This window comes from Vipera ursinii, assembly GCF_947247035.1.
Source record: "Vipera ursinii genome assembly, chromosome: 5".
NCBI lineage: Eukaryota > Metazoa > Chordata > Lepidosauria > Squamata > Viperidae > Vipera > Vipera ursinii.
Window position 1 is genome coordinate 48443509 of NC_139518.1, and position 24318 is coordinate 48467826.

Genomic DNA, 24318 nt, shown 5'->3' on the forward strand with positions numbered 1-24318 from the left:
AGACAGAAAAATTGTATGCTTTAACTTAAACCATCATCCATTATCCATGGGTTTGGCTCTTACTAATTGCCAAACAGAATCAGTTCTCTCCTTTTTAAGGAGATCCTAAATTGGTTCCCTGCATAGCTGTATAATCCACTGTATTTTTAGTTTCAGTATTAATACAACGATCTAATTTCTACAGTAGTTGAATAAATTTGTTACAGAATTCACAAACATGAACTTACTTCACAAAATATCACTTTACCAAATGAGTGAACAAATGAGATTCATCAGATCAAACTGAATGAAAAAGAAACTACTGTATGTTTATAGCGAAGCAGCAGGACTATCCCAATTTCACATTATTTATTTTGTCTGCAAACGATACATAACAATATTTAGAACAAAACTGCACAATAATATTTCTATTCAAAAAGTGATTTTTTTCTACTGCCTTCACATGAAAAACTGCCCATCTTTTTGCAAGTCAGCAAAGATGTTTGTTTTCCTCAATGTGTCCCAGCAATCTATTCTTATGAAGTTTCTTCTAGAACTTCATATTGCTCAGTTGGCTGGATTCCTTAAATTCAGAGAAAACTGCAGATTTATCTACACTATTGAGATTTTTAAAATTAACACTGGTAATGCCATATCATTATTATAGTACTGGCAATTTCCATTTTTTAAAAAAAATTCCATCAAGAAGGAAGGAAGAATGATTCCCAGATCAGAGCGAGCAGACAGATGAAAAATTGAGGCTTCTTTTATTGATAGCTAAATAAGCATGTACAGGACATGTACAAGATTACTACTTTAAAACTGAAACTAAAAGTAAAATATGCTTATGAAATCAGAAAGGAAATCTACTTAGAAAGATGGACAAATGCTTAATATTCTCCTTAGTAGTCTGAAACTTGTGAACAACTATGTTTCCCAAGATCAAGACATGAGAAACCGACATCTCCAAAGGTAAGCAGAATTTAATAAGAGAAGTAAACTCAGGAATAAACTGGGAAATATAGTAGTCAAAAATACAGGCTTGAAAAAACACCTCTAAAAGCAGAACAAAAATCTCCAGTTCTCAAATAAAAATGGAAGAATTTCAATTATAAGACATGGATTTAATAAGCTTATTCATGAAAAACGGGAAGCTATACAACATGTACAACAAAATCACTAATAGCAATGAAACTACTCTGAATCTGCAAACAGGTGTCCCAAACAGGTGTTATAAAGAAGCTTCTTGGATGAGAAATGAAACCTCTTCAAAGAAAAAACAAAGTCCAGTTGCCTCGTGAAAAAAGCATCTTTGGGATAACTATGACCTGGATGGCTGAGAATCTTCATAGACATTTGCAAACAGGTGATAACAGTAATCTAGCATTTTTGCTTTAGACCAAGAATAGAAGCAGCAGTCATAATTGTTCTTCTATCTAGAATAAGTAGCTTTAGACATTCCTTTCGCTCAGTGTAAGCCTTTAAATAACCAAAGTATTGTTACAATGTTTCATGCAGATTGAAACTATATTTACTCCAGCAAAGCACTTTTGAAATCAGCAGCACTTGCTTTTGAATCAACATCCAGGTACAAAGAGCTTTTGCTCTTTAAAAAGTATATACAGGTAGTCCTCGATGAACGACCACAATTGAGCCCAAACTTTATGTTGTTAAGTGATGATTTAAGTGAGTTTCGCTCCATTTTACATTTCTTGCCAGAGTTGTTAAGTGAATTAAGTTAGTAACCTGTTAAGTGAATCTGGCTTCCCTATTGACTTTGCTTGTCAGAAGGTTACAAAAAATTACATGACCCCAGGAAGCTGCAAATGTCATAAGTATGAACCAGTTCCCAGCTGCATCTGAATTTTGATCACATGATCATGGGGATACTGCAAAGGTGGTAACTGTGAAAAACGGTCATGTTTTTAGTGCTGTTGTAGCTTTGAATGGTCGCTAAATGAATTGTTGTAAGTCGAGGACTACCTGTAGGCTAATGCAATTCTTATACACAATCATTACGGCTTCATCAATCCGAGACAAGACTTTATTCATGACTACCCATAATTCACACTATATATGGCACACTTTTCCATGTAAACATTGGCAAGTTAAAATGTATTTCATCTCGAACCGATTTTATGGTTTAAAAATCGCGTTTTCTTAACAGGAAACATCATCCCCCGTTATGTGGCTCCACTAAGGGGAGTACCGAGGGCTAAACTGCAGATCTGCCGGCAAAACTGTCACGACTAACTGTCCTCATTCAAGCATTCTCAGTTTAAAGAACGTGATCATTAAGTCTCAAATTCCCAGCCCAGCACACCAGCTGAAAGGTTTTGTTCTGCTTTTCTCGTACTGCCGTCTTACAGAGGAAGCGCCTAAATCAGGGGTCTTCAAACCTGGCCCTTTTATGACTTGTGGACTTCAACTCCCAGAATTCCTCAGCCAGCAAAGCTGGCTGAGGAATTCTGGGAGTTGAAGTCCACAAGTCATAAAAGGGCCAGGTTTGAAGACCCCTGGCCTAAATAAACCGAAAAAAAACCCCACGGCTTTCGTTAGCGGGGAAACCATAGCAGGGCCTCCTGGCGCTTCCACTCCTAGTAAACCCCCCAGCCCAGCCCTCCTCTGACCTCAATTCTAAACACTTGCTTGCCTTACCCGCCAAAGGGACCGGCGCGCTCTCATTGGCTTGTTCACGGAGGCGGCCCGGTCTCGCACAGGACGAGCTAGCGCAGGGGTAGGCAACCTCGGCTCTTTTATGACTCATGGACTTCAACTCCCAGAATTCCTGAGTCAGCGTAGCTGACTCAGGAATTCTGGGAGTTGAAGTCCATGAGTCATAAAAGAGCCGAGGTTGCCTACCTGTGAGCTAGCGTAAAGAAACCGGAAGAGATTTCATCCTTTGCTTTTGTTTTTTTGTTTTTATTTTTCCTGTCCCGCCTTTTGCTGAGGTAATATCCGGTGGTTAAGAACCGAAGGAGGGAATTACAGCGAAAGGATGAAAGCTCGGGGAAAGACGCGTTCGAGGGAACTGGAGTGCCAGAGCGCCTGCGTAGCTCGCTAGGGAGAGGAGGCGCCGCCGCGTCGGGTGCGGGCGAAAGCGCTGGGAGCGATTCCGGGGGCCTTTGCTTGCTTGCGTGCGTGCGTGCGTGCGCGCGCGCGGCAGCGGTCGCTAGAACAAGAGAGCAAGGGAGGGGAGGGGGGGGGCAAAGGAAGCGAGACCACCGAGCCTTCTTCCTGTGCTCCGCCCCCCCCTGTCTGAGGGAGTGGGGGAGGCGCAGGAAGTAAGAACGCTTAAGGCGGCGGGCGTCATCCTCCCCATCGCCTCTGCCGCGGCGGGGAGACGAAAATCCCTCTCGGCTGGTGAGTTTCTCATTCTCCTCTTTCCCCTCCCCCATTTGTTGGAAAAGACAAGCAGCTTCCACCATTGAAGGTTGCGGCTTTTCCTAAAAAAAACAAAACAAAACTATTTTGCTCCCAACCTATTTTTCTTCCATCTTTCTCCAACGAAGAAGGGGAGGGAGGTTTTCATGTAAGTCCATGTTTCCACAGGAAATAACTTTTCATTTCATATATATATATGTTTGTGTGTGTGTGTGTGTGTGTGTGTATATGTCCAACGCTTGTTAACTATTTTTTAGTTCGAATCTCAGAAGGGTATGGCTGACTGATGAAAACTAATGAGTTTGAAATGCATATCAGTCTCCCTTAATTCTTTGTTAGCAATTTAAAATTTACACAATATATGTCAAATGTTATATATGTCAAATGTTAACTATTTAGATTACCTTGCTAGGCCCCAAACATGGGGCAAATCTTTATTTCCTGTTTTCAGCCTATCTTGAAGGCCATCGAACAGGCTGTAGTCACACCGGACAGTTCATATATTTGTGTAAATTACTAACAAAGAATTAAAGGAGACTGAGATGCATTTCTGACTCTTTAGTCTTCATCAGTCAGCCATACCCTTCTGATTTATATACATACACACACACACACACACACACAATTTAATGTATATGTAAGAAAATTGTTGAGGAGTATCTTCTTATTCCACTTACTTTGTCTCTTGCCTCTCTCCCAATAGACACCATGCTCTCTTGAAGGCAAGTCTCGTGCTAGGGTAGGAAAGAAGATGCATATTTTCCGTTCTCGTGGATTGCTGAAGTTTTCAACCACCAAGGGAAGAGTTGCCTTTGACGCGATGTTAGTAGTCTGTGCTGTTGAATAAGGGGCAGGACTTGAATACAGCTGTCTGCTTCACACATGCTCACCATTTAATATTGGATCCTTCATCGTGAATCAAGTGGGCATTTGTTTTCCACTCCTCAGCTTTCAGACTCTTAACCATCAACACATCTTTTTGGATAATGTCTCTGGAGCCTGGTCATAAGCACTGAGTAATTAGAAGAACTTAGTGCTAATTATATGAGTTTTAGGTTGCTAAACCTACAGCGATAAACTTGAGGGAAAACTGCATGTGGCTGCTACTTGCTCTGATTGACGAATCGAAAATATAGACTGCAAATTGTTCTTATCTGCTCCTTTCTTAGCACTGTTACTGACACATAGCACAGTGGTCACAATTTTGTACTGTTTTTCTTTTAGACCAAACAACAGAGAGAACAACTGCTTTATTTTTTTCTGACGAGTTTTAAAATAGTTTTTGAACTAAAAAGGGCAAATATGTCCTTCTTTAACTTCCGTAAGATCTTCAAGTTGGGTGGTGAAAAGAAAAAGAAACAGTATGAGCATGTCAAAAGAGATTTGAATCCAGAGGACTTTTGGGAAATTATAGGAGAATTGGGTGATGGTGCTTTTGGCAAAGTATTTAAGGTAAGAAATGCTTTTTATTTGATGCTGCTTTGGTAAATTGTATTTTTCTAGGCCCTGAATTTAAAAACACTATAAAAATTTATAATCCATAGAATAATGAGCGTTGGGCTATTTTTACATGATATAGTAAAATAACGGATTTCTCTTGAATGTAAGTAGCTATCAAAATTAGTGATAAGTCAATTTTTAATCACTGCTTAGAATAAAGAAACTGAAAAAAGTTCTTGGAACATAGACCCATTTGCCTTTACTAAGTATTGCAAAGTTATTTTTTTCTTTTTTCTACTGTCCTCATTAAAAATAGAAATGTGCGGGGTTGTCTATAGATAAAAGTTCACACATTTCAATTAAGTGGTAGTTTGGATTTTTCATATAATACATGATTTCCTTACAGGCATGTCAAACTGCCGGCCCACGGGCCGGATGCCTCACAACAAAACCACGCCCACCCCATTGCTGGCAATGGGGAAAAAGTCGCAATATGTCATGTAACATCACATGACGTCGCAAGTTTGACATGCCTACAAGGCTACAGTTTGATACTGAAAATATATTTAGAAAACAAATTCTAAAAATATGACTTCAATAATTATTTGTTTTTGGAATCTGCTGTTTTATAGAGAGTGGTGAGCATATCTTAACATAGGAATTTCATCAAGACCAAATGCTTTTAAATTACTATATAATAGTCCTGATTCCCAATGGTCTTATTTAATATTGTTCCTTTCCTTCAAAGTGTGGGAAGTGAAGTATATTTAGAATTGTAGTCTAATTCATGATGTGAGATAGGCTTTCCTCTTGTGTTTCCTGGATAATCCTAGAATGTTAGATTCATAATTGGGTCATTGATGATGATATGAACAGAGATTAACTATTACATGTCAAATGTTTGAATTCCATGAATTAATGGGCTGCTCTTTCAGTGTTACAAATTGCCATGCCTTCTTCATCTCATTAAACTTTACTGTTTCCATAAACAACCCAGCAGTTTCACCCTTCCAATCATTTGATCTGGTGATTAGTTGCCAGTTAGTGATACTAAGCTATTTTATTTTATTCCATTAATGTCATTAAGAAGCTAGTAATTTATTTACTGCTACTAGCTAAATTGATCAGTGACTAAGAACTTCAGATGGCCCATCTATGCTATGACTAATATAGTTTTTTTAAAACTATACTAAGCTTTTTCTACAGTAAATGCTTTTTGAAAAATCCATTAAGGAAAAAAATACTTAATATTAAACTGACAGTTTTTAAAATAAGTGTGAAACTTTTTTCATTGTTTGGATTTAATTATTAACAGCTTACAAATATGGCAAATTTTTAGCAGAACAAAATTCATTTAATATAAGGGAAGATTTTAATCCACTCCCTGCAGGCTTCTGAGTCCATTGGAAAACTTCATAACCTGGTTGAAAGTGACTGAAGATGCAATGGGGGTGGGGCAATGGACTATTGACAGTGTTGATTGAATTAGGGTAACTTAGAGACTGACCCATATTCCTCAGGAAGAGTTTTTTAGCTGGCAGGTATGGCTAACAAATTTTGCTTCAAATAATCTACTTTTAATAATTAAATATGTATGATCAGTTTTGTGATTTCATTTTTTATGCCGGTAATTTTGTTTCTACTTCAGTCATTTGGACAGCAGTTTGTGCGTGTCAGTCATAAAGCTGCTCACTGTCAATGTCTAATCTTAGATTTGAATTACAAATGGAGATTCTGAATTATAGTGAGCATAACTTTGTGGAGTGGCAATATTTATAGCACTGTGGTTCAATCCAATGAATGCAATTGTTGCTTTTGTTTTAATTCCACAGATCTAGGAGGCATGGTAGGCAAGTTGGTTCTTGTATTGTTATATTAGTCACTTATATTCCAGGCACATATTGAATAACTCTGATGTCTTATTTTTATATTTGAATATATTCTGTGTGTCAGCTCAAACATACATGCTGGTTCCACCCATTCTTTTTAGCAGCAGTCACCTTTTTCAAGGTATAAATTAAATCTTATCTACCTCAAACATTTATTTTAAAAAGGAGGAAGCAATATGTGTACTTTGCATCTTTACTTTTTGCTTTAATGGACTTTTCTTCTAAGAAGGACGTTTTGTTTCCTTCCAGTTCAGTTTTATACTGGATATATTCTCAGGCAATATTTTTTTTTTATTAAAGAGTTTTACAGAAAAAAAAATTTACAATACATATCACAATTTAAATCTCTAATTTGTTTTACTAAATTTTCATCTGTAATTGTGATGCCAACCTTCTGATCCAACTTCCACCTAGCTTTCAATTGGGTATATTAAAACCAAGAGTAACTTATGTTTTCTTGTCTTAACTCCTCTAATGATTTAAGTTGCCAATCATTCCCTTCCAATCTAAGTAATTCCTTATAGGAAAACATATCCAAGCTCACTCCCATAGATACACCTTCTATCGCATGTCCAGGAATTCCCCAAATCGGTATTTTATAATTTAACTTATAATAATACTTTTTCCAGACACGTAACAAGGCACTTCTAAGAATATGAGATTTAAAAGCCCTATCCACCTTTTTATCATAAAGCAAATATGCATGCCATCCATATACCAAATCCCAACCCTCAAGGTGAAGTATTCTCTTATTAGTTAAATTAAGCCAATCGCTAACCCATGTCAAGGCCACCGCATCATAATACAGTTTCAAATTTGGTGCCTTGAGTCCCCCTCTTTCCCTAGCATCTTGTAAAATCTTAAATTTAACTCTTGGTTTTTTCCCCCGCCCAAATAAATTTATTAATACCCTTCTGCCATTCATCAAGGTTGGCATCCTTTTTCAATATAGGTATCATTTGAAACAAAAAGAGAAACTTCAGCAGAACATTCATTTTAACAACTGCGAGAAGGGCGGTATAGAAATAAAATAAATAAATAAAGATAATTGTATTTTTTTCCAATTATTTAAATCCCTTTGTATCTTCAACCATAATGTTTCATAATTATTCTTATATAATTTTACATTTGCTGCAATATACACTCCCAAATACTTAACCTTTTTTACTATTTCAAAACCTGTTAATTTAATTAACATTTCCCTTTCACTCATAGATATATTCTTAGATAATATCTTAGTCTTATTACTATTCACCTTAAACCCAGAAACCTTACCATACTGAGTTATAATTTCCATCAAATCTATAACCGATTGTATCGGTTGAGATACTGTCACAACCAAGTCATCAGCAAAAGCTCTCAATCTATAATCATTCTGTTTTATTTTAATTCCCTTTATCATAGAGGACTCTCGAATTTTAATTAATAAAATCTCTAACGTTAAAACAAACAATAATGGTGATAGGGGGCATCCCTGTCTTGTACCTTTTTCAATTTTAAACATCTCTGTTAGCCCCCCATTAATTATAATTTGTGCAGTTTGTTGTTCATATATAGCTTTAATAGAATGTAGGAATCCTTCTCCAAAATTCATTTCCTCAACAACTCTCAATAAGAATTGCCAATTCAATTGATCAAAAGCTTTCTCTGCATCCAAAAATATCAATGCTGCAGGGACTTGGTTGTTCTTATCCAAATATTCAAGCAAATTTACAATTTGTCTTACATTATATTTCATATACCTTCCAGATATAAATCCCAATTGATCACTATGAATCATTCTCAGGCAATATTTTAAGGACAGTTCCCTGACTATGAGAATTCATCTTTTGGAACTTGTGATATTGTGCAATATTTAAAGAATAAATTGGATTTTCTTCTTAATATGTTTAATTGGGGACATGTTTATGACAATATTTCCTTCAGTAGGAGTGATATATTTAATAAATAGAAAGGAATTGCATGAGACAGTTGCCTTCATTCTTCTTCATTCTGTACCCTTGCTCATCTCTATCTGCAAAAGTTGCTCTGGAGTTCTGGTGAGATGCATTTAGGAGAAGAAAGGACTGAAGTCAAGTTGCCATTTTAAAGCCCATTTAATAATAATATGGAATATTATTAAATAATTCAAAGTGGATTGACTAACTGAACAGAAGTAGCAGCAGTAGTGAATTAAATAAACAAAATGTTTATGTCAAAATAATTAGAAACAAACAAAATGTTTATATTATACTAAAAATATTTTTTATTTAGAAAAGATTCTGCTTTGGTTTCTTTTTCTTTGTATGATAATAACCTGTTGAAATCATGGAAATTGCTGACCATAGGAGGTAAATAAAAAAGTTATCTGATTTAGTATAAAGTATCTGCTTTTGTTTACGGCTTTATAGTTAGCCTTGTCATTTTATTCCTACAACTGTAAGAATGCTTTATGTTTACTGCTGTATATTGTATTGTCTTTTTCCTAGCTAAAGTATTTGATTTTTATGACATATACATATATCTTTTTATTATACAAAAAATAAAAGTTAAACTAAAATTGCGGCAGAATGAACTTTTATAAATAGAACAATATTTCTCCCAAGACTTGAGACTGTTTCATAATAATTTCATTTGAATAAGAAATATTATTCTTGATTATCATATTACAAACATGAAGCTTGTATGATAAATATTTGCTATGGAGTCACCAAATCTTCAATTATTTCTTTTCCTCAGAACTAACAAATCTGAATCATGATAGTTTTGTTTGTCAGCTAACATTTAAGAATAAACAGTTCAGTTACAAAGACAGTTGCCTGTGATAAATGATCCAAAGCAGATAAGTTGCATCTGACAAAAGGAGTTGTAACGCATGAAAGACTATACTGCAATAAATATGATGCTCTTTAAGAAGGTGCATATTGTTTGTAGATAAATGATACTCTATCTGAATTGGTAGGTATTGTTCTAACTTTTGTGTTGCATATACTAATATCTATGGGCTAGGGTAGACGTTTGAAGGTTGCATGTCATTATGGCCAAAAATAAACATTGATTTTGTTGATGTTATCGACAGAGAAATGTCTTCAGATTTATTTTTTGTATCATCCTAGTTCTGCCCTGCAGAGCTGAGAAGAAACATACTCTATCTTTTCAATGGCAGTGGAGTGAATGGTGTCTGGAAGCTTGCATCTCTTTCATAGAGAATAAATTGTAAGCAGGAGACCAATCTAACCCCATCTAATAGACAAAGGAAGAGTAGCTCCAAGCTGGTTGCTTAAATTTCCATTCTAGAAGGAGCTTTCATTTTTGGTTATTTATATCCTGGGACAGCAAGAATGAAGACAAGTATGCTCTGGTTCTATCTGCTGGTCAGGAGATTGGTTGTTGGAAGTATTATTGATTGATATGGTACATTGGGAAACAAATGCTTCTTGAACACCTTTGGGTGTATCTTATACTGTAGATTTTTGACTAATAATAGTGAGAATCTGTAATTTAACCTATTGACTGTTTTATAGAAATCTTCTGTTTTTATACAATGGCAATGTACACCCTTTTGTGCCTGTTGACTGTGCTGTCCACATGGAAGAAACATGAAAGCATGGAATTGTTGAAGTGTATCCATTAAAACTAAAATATCTGTGGAGATCTAAAAGTAGTGGCTCTGCTACTTGGAATGCAGCTTGGATATACCAAGTATGTTGTTAATATGCAAATGGGACAGCCACGCAAGAAAGTCACATAACATTAAAAGAAATGGCCACTCTGAAAGAATTTGTTTCTAGGACAGAAAAATGTGGCACATGAATCACTTATTGACCCAACAAACATTTTTTTTTGCCTCTGCTTCACATAAAACTCAGACTGATGAAAATTTTTGTGAAAATGATGAACAATGAAAGTGAAGAGTTGTTATTTGTTGTTTTTGTTATTTGTTGAGCATTTTCTTGGCAATTACAGAGCACTAAACTACATTGAGCTGGTTGGCACGTTTCTTACAGGATACAAGACCATAAAGTCATGTCACTAAAGATTCAGTTTTTGCATTCATACATTGCCACAATTGTCAGGCGCAAAAGACCAGGCCCCCACCTGAAGGTTCAATTTAACTGATTTATTGTTGAAAGCCTAGGCATAGAAATCTTCTCAACTAATGGTTGTCATTTGATTAGCATTAGAGTTAGATAACGGTCAACAGAAGTGGGGGTTAGTTAATTCATTTCTACCTATGTGGTGATTCAAGACTCATTCCTCTTTTAATCTCTCTCCCTGGCTCTGCCAGTCCTTATCCTACAACAATGGAAAAATGGCATAAGGGCAACTGGAATCCATCAGTGCTGTCTGATTATTGTTGGACACTGCAGCGAGATATATCCAACACTAAGTACAAATGAAAATTGGCAGCAAAACACTTGGCCCTGTTGAACTCATGCAGCATGTTGGAAACATTATACAATTAAACCAAATAGTCATTAATTTCTTATTTCTCAAGATTTCTACACCTAACCCTACATGATACAGTCATTCTGAAATTATATTTGTGTTCAGTTTGAAGGGGTCTATCTTCATCAAAAGTTTTTTCAGAAATCAAATCTTTTGGAACAGTGTGTTGTCTGGTGATGCCTTCGTTTCCTTAGAACTGAATGTTTAGGAGCAATAATACATTCTGAAAGTATATAGCTCAGGAAGCAAAATCTGAAAAAAATCATCTACTGTTATAATTTATTCTTAGTTCTTGAATTTCATTCATTTGAAAAAGGGATGAATAATGAATTGGAAAAGAATTAACATAACATTGGAAGAAAAACTTTGATAGAACTGGATAGACAGAAAGAAAATCTTTCCAAAGCAGTCGGAAAGGTGTTTCATAAAGCATGATAGCATTCTCAAACAATCTAATCCTTTGGAAAGTTACCGTAAGTCAATTGTTTCAAAGGCAGTCCTCCATATCTGTAGATGCATTGATAAAATTTATCCTGGACTTTGTACTGCAGTTTAAAGCAGGGGTGATTCTTTTAACACTTAAAAATAATGACTTCTTAGCATATTGTGAAACAAATTTTTGAATATTGTGCAGCGTAATACATATTTACAAGGTACTAACATTTGCACTGCTAATAAGATGTTGGAAAGATGCACTCTGGCTTTTGGGGAAGATTCATCATGTGTTTTGTTTGAGACAATATGTTTGGGATCAGTGACATTACAAAAATATTCAGTATATTTTTATATTGTAACAGATATTTTTAGTTTTCTCGATAATTGTCTTGGAGTTAAATTTGTGTAGTGATTAAGGAATTGGGCTAGAAATCAGGAGACCATTAGTTCTAGTTCCACCTTAGGTACAAAGCTAGCTGGGTGATCTTGGGCCAATCATTCTCTCTCAGCCTGAGGAAGCGGATAATGACAAAGCACTTCCAAAATCTTGCCCCCCCCCAAAAAAAAGAGGGATATGTTGAAGTAGTCATCAGGAGTCAGACTCACTTGAAGGCACACATAGATATAATTATGTTAAAGATATTGAAGTTTTTTTCACGGAGAAAGAGACTGCTTCTCCACCTTGGAAAGTGACTACTAGGGGAATAGCGTCAAACCCGACAGAGCTCTATTTGCTCTTCTTTTCTATGTGTTTTTGCTTTTATTTGCATTTATGTGCAAAAACATTTTCTGAAATATGTATGTTGAGCCCAATGGCACAAGTGTGCATTTGCACTTCTATCTTGTGACTGTAATTTGGTCTTAAGTACCTTAAAGTTTATTGTAATGGTAATTATTACTTATCTACTAGGGAACAATGCCCCAATTATTTAGATACTTATATGGGTTTATCCAAAATACATTTTTGGATGGAATGAATCTGTACTTTCAGTCCATATTTAGTTTACTGATTCTCTTGAGGTTTATAGAGCTACTGTTTTGAAGAGAAAAAAATACCATGGCTCAGATAAGGTAATGGTATCTTCAGTTGTGGACCCTGAAATAATTAGCATGTATTGACAATTATTTCCTAAACTCTTAATACTTTTGAGCTTGTTTTGTATAAGTTTCATAACAATATTCTGTTTAAAACAGAACCCCTTGAAGTATATTTATCATTTTAATATGTTCTTAGATTTGGATTACAGAAGAACATGGTAACTTGTTTGTAATTATGCTTCCAAAGAATTGTAACAGATATTTTTAGTTTTCTCGATAATTGTCTTGGAGTTAAATTTGTGTAGTGCTTAATGATGAACACAAATACAATTAAGAGCTCAAAGTGAAATAACTACAGTAATCACCATAGGAAAAAATAGTTACTTCTGAATTGCAACTTTTGTCCCATTCTGTTAACTAGATTTAGAAGGTTCAGAAGCTAATTGTAGTATTCTCAACATAGTCCTATAAAATTTAAATTGTGGGGAAGTTTGTATATAATTTCCATTCCTGATTATTTGTAGCATTTATTTGTATCCCATCTTGCAGGTTAAATATCTTGTCAAATATTACAGTCATTATTAAATATTACAGTGCAAGGTGCCACCCCAAGTTGCAGCTCTGAACCATTTCTATTTAACATCTACATACAACTGTTGGGTGAGATTATTGCCATCTTGGAATTATTGCCATTTTGGGATTAGTACCATCAATACATTGATCATACTCAGTTCACTTCAGTCTTGGGAGTATTTCAGGACTCACAGTTTCCACTTGATGAGCAAGTGACAGACATGACCAAGAAGGTCTTTGCACAACTTAATCTAATGCATCAATTGTGCTTCTCCTGGAACACATGCCTTACTTCCTTGTTGGACTATTGCAATGTGCTCTAGAGGGGCCTTCCATTGAAGACCAATTTTAGAATCTGGTGTTGTTCCAGAACACACAAGTGCAGGGAATTTTGGATCCAAACTGATAACACTATTATAGTTATTTACTATAATGTCTTTGCTTTGTGGGATTCAAGTCTTCCAGGTATAATTTAAAGTACTGGTTATCACCTATGAAGCTCTGCGTGGTACTGGGCCAGGTTACTTGTGGAACTGTCAATCTCTTATTATCTTTAACTGCTCTGTTATATCTAACATGATGGGCTTATTCTCTTCTTTAAAACAGTGTCATCTAATGCAAACCAAGAAGCATGCCTTCTCCGTTATAGCACCTATAGTCTTATGGAACATTTCCCAGAGTTCTGGATAGTCCTAACTATATAAACCATCAGGAAAACTTTGGAAGATCTGGAAAATCTGGAAGACCTAGATTTTGCCTCAAGCTCTGGGGCCAGGCTGTTAGTGGAAGCCCCACTTAGAGGGTTTGATTGGATTGTAGTTTTTAGGGATATCACCTTTGTTATAATGTTTGTTGCATCTTGTTTTTATGTTTTGCATTTTAAGCCACTCAGAATCATAAGGTTAAGAAGTGTGGCTGTATAAATGAGAGAGTCCTGAAAAACAAGAATATAGTTGGAGCTTCTTTCTTTTGGGAATCTTTCCAGAGAGCAGTTAGTAATGGTCCCATGAATAGGAACCGATAATTATCCAACTAGAGCAGAATTTTAAAATGGTCTCTCTTCTGAGATTACAAACCTCAAAGTGGAAATTGTTTTTATTTTTTATTGTACAAGCTAAGAAACTCTGAATAATATGTTGAAAAGGAAAGGAAGGGTTTTTAAAGCTATGTATAAAATTATGCAGGCACTTAGACTTTCAGGCAGACTAATAATTCTTAATTATATAGCTCATAGATCTTTAATAATTGATGAATGAATTAAAGAAAAATGGGTCTTAATCTATTGTGTCTCTTCCTTGATTGCCTTAATAAATGGTAGTAAGAATGTATAATATTTTAGGAATAAACCTGAAATTATTTTGAAAATCCTTATAATCTAAAGTTGACTATAGTTTAGCAAAAAAAAATAGGGTTATCTTTTTGCAGAGCTTTTGCTTCTTCCTCTGTGAATGGTTTCAATCTGTTGTAGTGAGGGAAGAGAGGTCAGCCTGAAGACTCCTAATTTAAGGGGTACCACATGGTTCAGTCCATGTCCCCTCCTGTTTTTTAACATTTGTATTAAATTACTGGGCGAGGTCATCCAATGATTAAACAATGCTGATTATGCCCAACTATGTCACTAGCATGCTCTTGATGTTTTATCCCAATGCCTGGTGACTGTGATGGTCTAAAACGGGTAGGCAACCTCGGCTCTTTTATGACTCATGGACTTCAACTCTCAGAATTCCTGAGTCAGCTGACTCAGGAATTCTGGGAGTTGAAGTCCATGAGTCATAAAAGAGCCGAGGTTGCCTACCCCTGGTCTTAAAAGGAAGAGAATTGGTTCACAGTCAACCTAATCAAGACACAGTTGCTATTCATACATTAGGCTTCTACTTTGGTCCCATTATTATTTTTGGCTGCTATAATAACTTTACATGGGGCTATTTTTAAAGATTACATGGTAATTGCTGATAGTTAGAATATGGAGGCCAATATTTTACTGGTTCCTGATATTGGGAGCATATTAGAACTATATATGGCAGGCCCTACACAAGTTATAGTTCAGTTCCAAGTACTACTTAGAGTAGTCCTGGCATTAACCAATAAAGCCTTCATGACTTGGCACTCATGTATCTAGAAAACCAACTCCTTCGAGTAAATTCATCCCAAACTGTTAGATCATATAGGGGGCTTTCGTATTGTTCCAAATTTCTGGAATATCAGGATAGACAATCTACAAGTTACTGCTTCACCGTAGCAATGCCAGCACTGTGGAATGGGCTGTCCATTAAGATGAGACTGGTTCCTCCCTGGTAGCTTTTAGGAAATTGTTAAAAGTGGAGCTTTGTGATACAGCCGTTCAGTAACATTCGCCCACATTTCTTGTAATTATTTTTCTCTCCAACTTTAGTTCTGCTTTTGCAATTTGGACTGCATGTTTTAATTCTATTGTTATTTTTACTGTGACATTGTAACAGTTGAGACCAGTGAAACTGTGTTGTGGAAAAATCAAATTAGCAGTTGTGTTCTTATATTTAATAGCAAGGATTAAGTTTTAACTCTTTCTTAGAAATAGTATTAAGAATGATAGCCTTATAGTTTAAAGATTGTTATGTTTAATTGGTAAATGAAAGAATAAAGAGACATAAGATTATTACAAATTCAGGGTTGGGTGATATTTTTATTCATGTTGTCGGACATGGAGTTAATCTGCTGCTTATAACTTTCATTTCATCTCAATCAATCTTTTGTCAACTTACCTTCAGGTGTCCCTTCTTGAACAGTATCTTAGAAGTTCACATGCTCCCCATTATTTATATATATTGCGATTTCTGATATCAGCTTTGCAGTAATTTAATTTTTTTGTGGGGAATCTTACTCTATGCAGACAGCAGTGACTGCATGGAGATAAGAGCATTGGAATATTAAGAGTTGTATGAAATTTGGCAGAGTTGACATCCCTGCAGTAGTACAATCAGTATTCAGATTTTCTGAACCTCTTTCTTCTGTCCAATCCTAAAGGAATAGAAGTAATTTTCTTTTGGGTACAAAATACAATTTCCATCTGTTCTTTATTTTAATATTGGCTTGATATAGCATTCAATTTTTTACTTTTGACTGTATGAGGATTACTATATCCATGCATATAAATTGAATGAATGAATAAATAAAATTTATTTATACTAGTTATCCTGAATCACAGCAAAGCAAAGTCACTTTATCATATTATGTAAAAATGTTTTGAAGTATGCTACACTAGTTTAATAAGCATTAGAGCTTTCCTAGGGTATAAGAAGGGACGCGGTGGCTCAGTGGGTAATGACGCTGAGCTTGTCGATCAGAAGGCCGGCAGTTTGGCGGGTCAAATCCTGAGTGCCGCATAACAGAGTGAGCGCCTGTTACTTGTCCCAGCTTCTGCCAACCTAGCAGTTCAAAAGCACGTAAAATTCAATTAGAAAAATAGGGACCACTACGTTGAGAAGGTAACAGCGTTCTGTGTGCCTTTGGCGTCTAGTCATGCCGGCCACATGACCATGGAGACGTCCTCAGACAAGCGCTGGCTCTTCGGCTTTGAAACGGAGATGAGCACCGGCCCCTAGATTTGGAAATGACTAGCACGCATGTACACAATCTTGAATTCTCAGTAATCTTTAGCAAACTGGAAATGGTTGATCCTACAAAGAAACCATTGCATAGTGGTAAATCACATGCTTTTATATGCAGAGAATTCCTAGTGTAGAACCTGTTTTCATATGCTTTGTGTTTTGGTTTCCCAATTAATTTGGGAATGGAATAAGCCTTAGTACTCATACTTGGAAGAAATAGGCAGATTATAATACTATCTAGACAACACAAATGTGTTCTGTTTTCTGCCTTAGCTGACTGTTTTCAGTAAGATGGTGTCAACGTGAAGGCTTTGCAGAAGAAGGAAAGGTTGCATTGAAAGTGCTAATAATATGTTCTAGATGATCCAGTACATGCTAGTATGTATTTACAAAATATCCAGAACATGGAGGAACACTTGGATAAAATGTCCACCATATAAATGAATAAAACAACCAACGTGTTCTGCTTTAATGTTTTCTGCAGGCTCAGAACAAAGAAACAAAAGTCCTTGCTGCTGCAAAGGTCATTGATACTAAATCTGAAGAAGAACTTGAAGACTACATGGTTGAAATTGATATCTTAGCATCCTGTGATCATCCTAATATTGTCAAATTGCTAGATGCTTTCTATTATGAAAATAATCTTTGGGTAAGGGTTTGCTTTTGTTCTTAACTACATGCTTTAGTGAAGAAAAGGTACTATGTATTAAATCTTAACATTGCCTCCATGCAGTCTGCATTTTTAAAAATATATTTTTAGAGACAGATTTGCAATTCACTGCATCTATCGGAAATGGTGAACATTTTAAACATTTCAAAATAATGGCTGGCTGTTCATGAATCATTTTGTAGAAATTATTATCTGTGCATAAGTACAAAGAAAAATATTGTCTTCGATATTAGATTTAGGCTAGAGTGCGCAGGCTGTGCCAGCCAAAGTAGAAAGACTAGATTCAATCCCTCTTTCATATTTTTTGTGAACTTGGGCTTTATGCTGCAATGGGATGTTTGAGAAATATGAAAGAAGGGGAACAAAATGTTAAATACCATTTTTTAAAATGCTTGAATAATACCTGCTCCATTGCCATGTGAATGATTAAGTTTTCACTTAACTATAACTTAGGATTTTCTTAATGATGATTTGTTGAATAAATTATAATTACCTATTTTATATATAACATTAAATCTTAATAAGCACAATCATCCTTTTTGCTATGGACGACAATTAACAATGTTATGGCATAGCACTGTATGTGCATTGGTGATTTTATTCTCCTTTTTCACCTGTGAGAAAAATTGGACCATAATTTCTCTCTCCCCTTCCACTCAGAAAGAGGAAGAAAGATTTATGTCATATATTGAAACAAGGCAAATGCCATTCATGTTTCCAAACAACAGGAATTGCTTAACTAGTCGGAAAGACACTAAAGCAACTAGGAAGGAAGAAAAGAAAGAATAACTGATAACTGATTACTAAGGCAAGTCAGATTTGGTGACCTCAGTAACTTGAAGAAAACATATTCTGTTCTATTCATTAGTCATGTCCTGACTTAATTTCATCTAATCAAAGAAATACAGAGGCCAGGCTACATGACTCTTTTCTATTTAATTTTTGGTAGAACAAATTACAGTTAGCATGTCATATTCAAGATTCATTCCAAATGCATACCTTATGTTTAATATATTCTAAAACATATAAAGATTATGAACCATATTTGATTTTTGAATTGCACAAGGTTTGGACCTTTTAATGAAATTAATCAAACATTAATTTCCCCAAAGTTTAATAGAATCACAGTTCCCATTGATTATTATTGATATTATATCTGTTTCAATATCAATCAACATATCATAAAATTCTGTTATTGTAGCAGGTAGAATATTTTTCTTTGTTCATTTTTTTTCTTTTAATGGAATAACATTTTAAGCCGTAATTGTAAATTTATTTAAATTCATGGTCGCTCTGGAAAAATTACAGCAGCACTGGCCCAGTGAAAATATTTAACTGCACTGCTGAACAACAGACAACTTATTTCCACAATAGAACCGATATTATGTGTCTCATCAAGTTTGTCTAAAGAATGAAAACAATGGTAAAAGAAACTAATGAAACTCAGAAGTAGAGATGTGCAAAATGTTTTAATTCATAATCTCTGAAAACAATGTCAGGGTTTGAAGACAGCTGTCCTGCTCTCATAGAAAATATTCTGGTGTTGATCCTAACATATCAGAGGTGTTCCAGACTTAGGGCAACCTGTTTTGAATTCAGAAAGGAACAATTTTGAGCAGACAATATTTTCAGTAAGGTCAGAACACTTTCTAGGACAGGGGTCTTCAAAATTGGCCCTTTTATGACTTGTTGACTTCAACTCCCAGAATTGCTCAGCTAGCATGCCTGGCTGAGAAATTCTGGGAGTTGAAGTCCACAAGTCATAAAAGGGCCAAGTTTGAAGACCCCTGATCTAGGAAGACAGAGCAATCTCTTCAAGGTTGAAGCAATTCTTTCAAACTCAAAGTGGGCATTTTGAGTTAAAACATTTCACATTCAAACTGTTTTGCACACTTCTAACCAGAGGTTTAGTGTAGTTGATTAGGAAAGCTTCATTCCTGTTCTACAATAAGCCAGTTTGAAAAGTAAACATCTATATTATTTTCTTTTAAATATGCAGATCCTCATTGAGTTCTGTGCTGGTGGTGCAGTTGATGCAGTAATGTTGGGTAAGTACGACAACATTCAAAATATTGGAAAAATATACAATTTCATTGGTAGTTTCTGTTATTTTTTACACCATTAATACATTAATGCAGGGGTGTCAATCTGCCGGCCCACCCCATTGCCGGCAATGGCAAAACTTCTGATACATTGTGCGATGTCATGTGACATTGCGAGTTTGACATGTCTGCATTAATGCCTAGCTTTTCTTTTTTAGTTTAATTTACAAAGATAAATATACATGAATGCATAATGTTAGACCATGAGTTTAAGTAATCATTCTAATTTTAAAACGTGTGATGCTAGTGGGAAAGACCTTGGGATGTTGAAGAAATGCAAGAAATAAGGGAACAGATAAGACACAGCATAATTCTTGCACTGGTTAGTGGGCAGGGCAAGAGGTTCAGATGGGACCTTCCTAGTTTCTCAGACTATAAGGGAGATGGTAGGTAATTGTATTTGCAAATTTGCAAAATTTTGTTAATGTAGCCTTACAATAAAGTAGAATTGGCTTATTTGATCATATTTCCTGCTTGGGCATTTTAATGTTAAAATCTTTATAATCTATTTTGGATCTTTTGACTTGGCAACACTCCTTCCCCAACTTCTGCATATTTTGCTTTAATTATCAAGATTTTTGGCAAAAAAAGACATTTAAATCCAAGAGTATGCTTTGCTTGTAGAACTGGAAAGACCACTGACAGAGTCACAGATCAGGGTAGTTTGCAGGCAGACTCTTGAGGCGCTACATTATCTACATGAAAGCAAGATCATTCACCGAGATCTGAAAGCTGGCAATATTCTTTTCACATTGGATGGAGATATTAAACTAGGTGAGTATTCTATTTCTTAAAGTAGAATAGAGTTACATTGTTTTAATATTAGTGTAGTATCAGTAATAGTTTCTCAATAAATATAGACAGCTGTTTCTATGTCATAGGAACTTAATTAGTATATCTGCTTTCGCTGATTTTAATCTCAAAGAAAACTGTTTTTTTTCTCCATTGCATGAAGTACCTTAACACAGATAATGCCAAAATAAGAGAAGATATGTAGCTCTGGTTTGAATTGTGAAGTCCTTGATGCTTTCTGAGCATAGTTGTGTGCAGACCTTTTTTTACCCAACATCTTCAATGCTAAAAGGAAATGGGATTTGTTCTCTGAGCTTGCCCTGTCAGTGTTAGCGGAGGCGTTGTTTTCTTATTGGTAGTTCCTTGATTAGGATATTGTTTACTTCTTGATTGTCTGGTGTTAATTTTGGTATCAATCCCTGCTTATAAAGTTGTTTATCTCTATGTGCCTATTGATGGCTGATTTGTTTGAGTGCCAAGGTTCTAGGAATTCCCTGGCATTTTTTTGATTCAGCTTGGTCTAGGATGCTAAGTTTCCTAGTTGAAACTATGGTTGAGTCTGTCCATATGTTGTGAAATTAAGGAATTTTCTCATGTTGTTTGACAGCTAGTTGGTGCTCATGTAATTTTCTCCATAGTCCTTACCCTTTATGTTGTAGATGACTCCTGTTTTTAATTCTTGGGCTTTAATTCTTTAATTCTTTTCATTTACTTAAGATGTTTTGAAGGGCTTTGGTTGGTTTGTGTGCCATGTGAATGTAATACTCTCTTGGTTGTTTCTCAGATACCACTTAAATTGTGAAATTGGCCATCCTACTGGAAATTGCTTTCCTGCCATACATACATATGAAATTCTATCAAAAAACATGGCCAAACGTATCATACTTATATTTGTTTTTTATTATAATGTCTTGCAGTTATAGATACATGCTTGATGATTTGCTTTTTTATGCTTTGATAGCACTGCTCTTTAGAGGCAGCCTCAGCCTTGGAAATTGAGGCAAAAATATTGTCTAATAAAACTGTATTTATTTGATATCTTTTAGCATTTTTTTCTCTTCTTCCTCTTTTACTAATTTAATCTCTTTTAATTAGCATCGTAATGTACATTTAATACATTTTTGTGTGTACTGTATGTGTATATGCATATCTATGTATCAGTCAATGACAGCAATAAAAGTTGATCTGCTTACTTACCATAAGACTTAGTTACCATTAGACTTTTGACATGTTACACTGAATCTCACACTAAATCAACATAAAGGATATACATGTCATTTGTCTCTTTATTTTTTAAATTTATACCAGTTAGTAAGTAAAAACATGTCTTGAAAGTAACTTTTACTCATGAGATATTGATATAATTTTTTAAAAATGTTAAATGCATGAAAGTAATTGTTCCAAAAATATATCTTGGAGCAAAATGGAAAAATTAAAACGGAATCAGGAGATTGCTAAGAGTGAAACAGTGTTTTCTCTTTAGGAAGCAAAGCAAGTTGCACTGAAACATAAATGCAAATTGCTATGTGTGATTCTAAATCAATATTTTTTATTTGTTGAAGCGGACTTTGGAGTATCTGCTAAAAATACACGGACAATCCAGAGACGAGATTCTTTCATTGGTACTCCATATTGGTAAGCCATTTTATAGCCTTTTGAGGATAACCTTTTCTTACATAAAACATTGTATATTTTTAGAGCTATATAAAATAAGAACAGTGGCAACTTTTTTTCAACTACAATAATACAAACAATATTGATCTTATGTTCCTTAGCTTTTGAATTAGCTCAGGTCTTAGACTAGGCCTTATTTATTGCTAACAATCTGATTTTTTCCCCCCCTTACTCCAGGATGGCTCCTGAAGTGGTTATGTGTGAGACATCTAAAGACAGACCTTACGATTATAAAGCTGATGTTTGGTCTTTAGGTGTCACTTTAATAGAAATGGCTGAAATAGAACCACCTCATCATGAATTGAATCCAATGCGTGTTTTGCTGAAAATAGCAAAGTCGGACCCACCTTCGTTGGCACAACCATCAAAATGGTGATTTTTCTCTTTATTTATTATCAGCATTAAAATAAACTGACAAAAGGAAGTACTTGCTCCAAAATTGACAGCAATTTTTCCGAAAGACATCTTAAGCCTATATTCTAAACCAGGGCCTTTCAACCAGTGGTACGGGTACTACCTGTGGTACATTGGCACCTGGCAGGTGGTACACAACCATCCTAGAAAAGTGGTAGCGGGGGAGGGGAAATGAGCTGAACCGGTGACAGCACCGCACAAGCCTGAGCGAGAGATGGCTGGAGCTTCAGGGCTGTCAGGGCTCAACGGAAGCGCCAGGATCAGTGCCAGGCTCCAGCTGGAGCTCGGCACTGATCTTGGCGCTTCTGAGCCCAGAAGTGCTGATCCGCTGGAATGTTGCAGCATCTCCAGGGTCTTGTGATTTACATTCAGATGCTTGGCAACTGATTCATATTTATGACGGACACAGTGTCCCAGAGTCATGTGAAGTGACCAAAAGCTGCTGCTACCACCCAGCAGATGGGAGGGCGGGAATAAAAACCAAACTCCCACCCCACCCCTGCTGCCAATCCTCAACAGAAATGCTCACAACAATGAAAACCTCGGACAGGAGGAAGAGCACCACCGGGCAGGCTTGCTCGGCTGTGGCTTGGGGGGCACTTTTTTCAGTGCCATTGTAACTTCGAACAGAGTCACTAAACGAACTGTTTTAAGTCAAGGACTACCTGTATTTCATCACTTTTTTCCTTTTTGGGGGGGTGTGTCATCAAGTTTTTGACACCTTGCTAGGCAACTGGTGGTACTCGGATGTTGCCATATCCTAAAAGTGGTACAATGGGTGAAAAGGTTGAAAAGTCCTGTTCTAAACTACTGTAATAAAAGAAAACTGCCTGTTAAATATGAATGGAAATATTATCAATTATTTTGCATTTTATTTGGACCATTCTAATTAAGTTACAATTATAAATTTTATCTTTATAACTTACCAATTTAATTGCTTCTGTGTAGGTCTGCTGATTTTAAGGATTTCTTAAAGAAATGTTTGGAAAAGAATGTAGATGCCAGATGGAACGTTGCTGAACTTCTGCAGGTGTGAAGAATGAAATATTTTACTGTTTGGACTTCTGTTTTCCAATCATATAGAATTCAGATATACTGTACAGCAATGCTCAGTCATAATGAGTTATTTATTCATGTAAAGTTCTCTGGGCTGCCTGGTTAATTTCTACTGATTACAGAGCAATGTACACTGCAGCAAATCAGCAAACAATGAAATAGTTTCTTGAGAAAGAACAGCTCCAGATTCCTCTGCAGGAAGTCAAGGGACTAGTGTATATCAATGAGTTTTTTTTGTTTTGCTTTTACAATTTGGACTGTATGGAGCAATTGAAGACATTAATATGCTAAAATGAGACTTTACATGTTTAATGTTGTAATAGCATCCACCATGGAAATACAAATCTGAAGCCCTGGTAATTTATACTCTACGCTTTCAGCTAAATGATAACCAAAACAATTAAGAATTTTTAAATGCAATGATAGATATAGTGAGATGTAAAAATAGCACTTTGCTTTAAACTTTAATTAAATGTCCATTTGGAGAAAAACAAGATAGGACCAGACAAAGCTGAGTTGAAATTAACACAGGTTAATCTAGGAATTGTTTATTAATTTTGTTATCTGTTTTTATGTTTGATTTCACTAGGATTAGTTTTCATATTTACAAGGATAATTTGTAAAGGATAATTTTGAAATATATTTGTTTAGAAGAAATGGTTTGAGAAAATATATCCAAATATAGGATTTATAATGCTAATCAAGTAGTGCTGGATGTTGTTCAAGAAACTACAGTGCTTATAGATCTCGTTTATAATTGTGAAATTGAATCAGCCTATGACTTTCTTTCTTCCCAAACAGACTTACACATGCAAATATAAGAACTTACTGAAGAATAGAAATGTTATTTTTAAAGA

General features: G+C 35.5%; 2 protein-coding genes across 8 annotated transcripts in view; one reads left to right on the forward strand and one right to left on the reverse strand.

Moving 5' to 3' along the window:
• The window catches only part of STN1 (STN1 subunit of CST complex), a 29286-nt gene extending 26517 nt beyond the window's left edge, over nt 1–2769 (reverse strand). For all 4 annotated transcript variants that reach the window (XR_014492593.1, XM_083363211.1, XM_083363210.1 and 1 more), the window contains exon 1: nt 2638–2769. Coding sequence is in view for 3 of the 4 variants with exons in the window: in XM_083363211.1 (XP_083219337.1) it covers nt 2638–2746 (109 nt within the window). In the remaining variant the exon portion in view is untranslated. The remainder of the gene's footprint in view (nt 1–2637) is intronic.
• Nucleotides 2770–2968: 199 nt separating this feature from the next.
• Nucleotides 2969–24318, forward strand: part of SLK (STE20 like kinase) — a 42306-nt gene continuing 20956 nt past the window's right edge. For 3 of the 4 annotated variants that reach the window (XM_083364399.1, XM_083364402.1, XM_083364401.1), the window contains exons 1-8: nt 2969–3342; nt 4067–4815; nt 17238–17402; nt 19423–19471; nt 20150–20299; nt 21880–21952; nt 22169–22363; nt 23354–23435. In XM_083364399.1, the coding sequence (XP_083220525.1) occupies nt 4666–4815; nt 17238–17402; nt 19423–19471; nt 20150–20299; nt 21880–21952; nt 22169–22363; nt 23354–23435 (864 nt within the window). In that variant the 5' untranslated portion in view covers nt 2969–3342; nt 4067–4665. The other variant, XM_083364400.1, reaches the window with a different exon arrangement.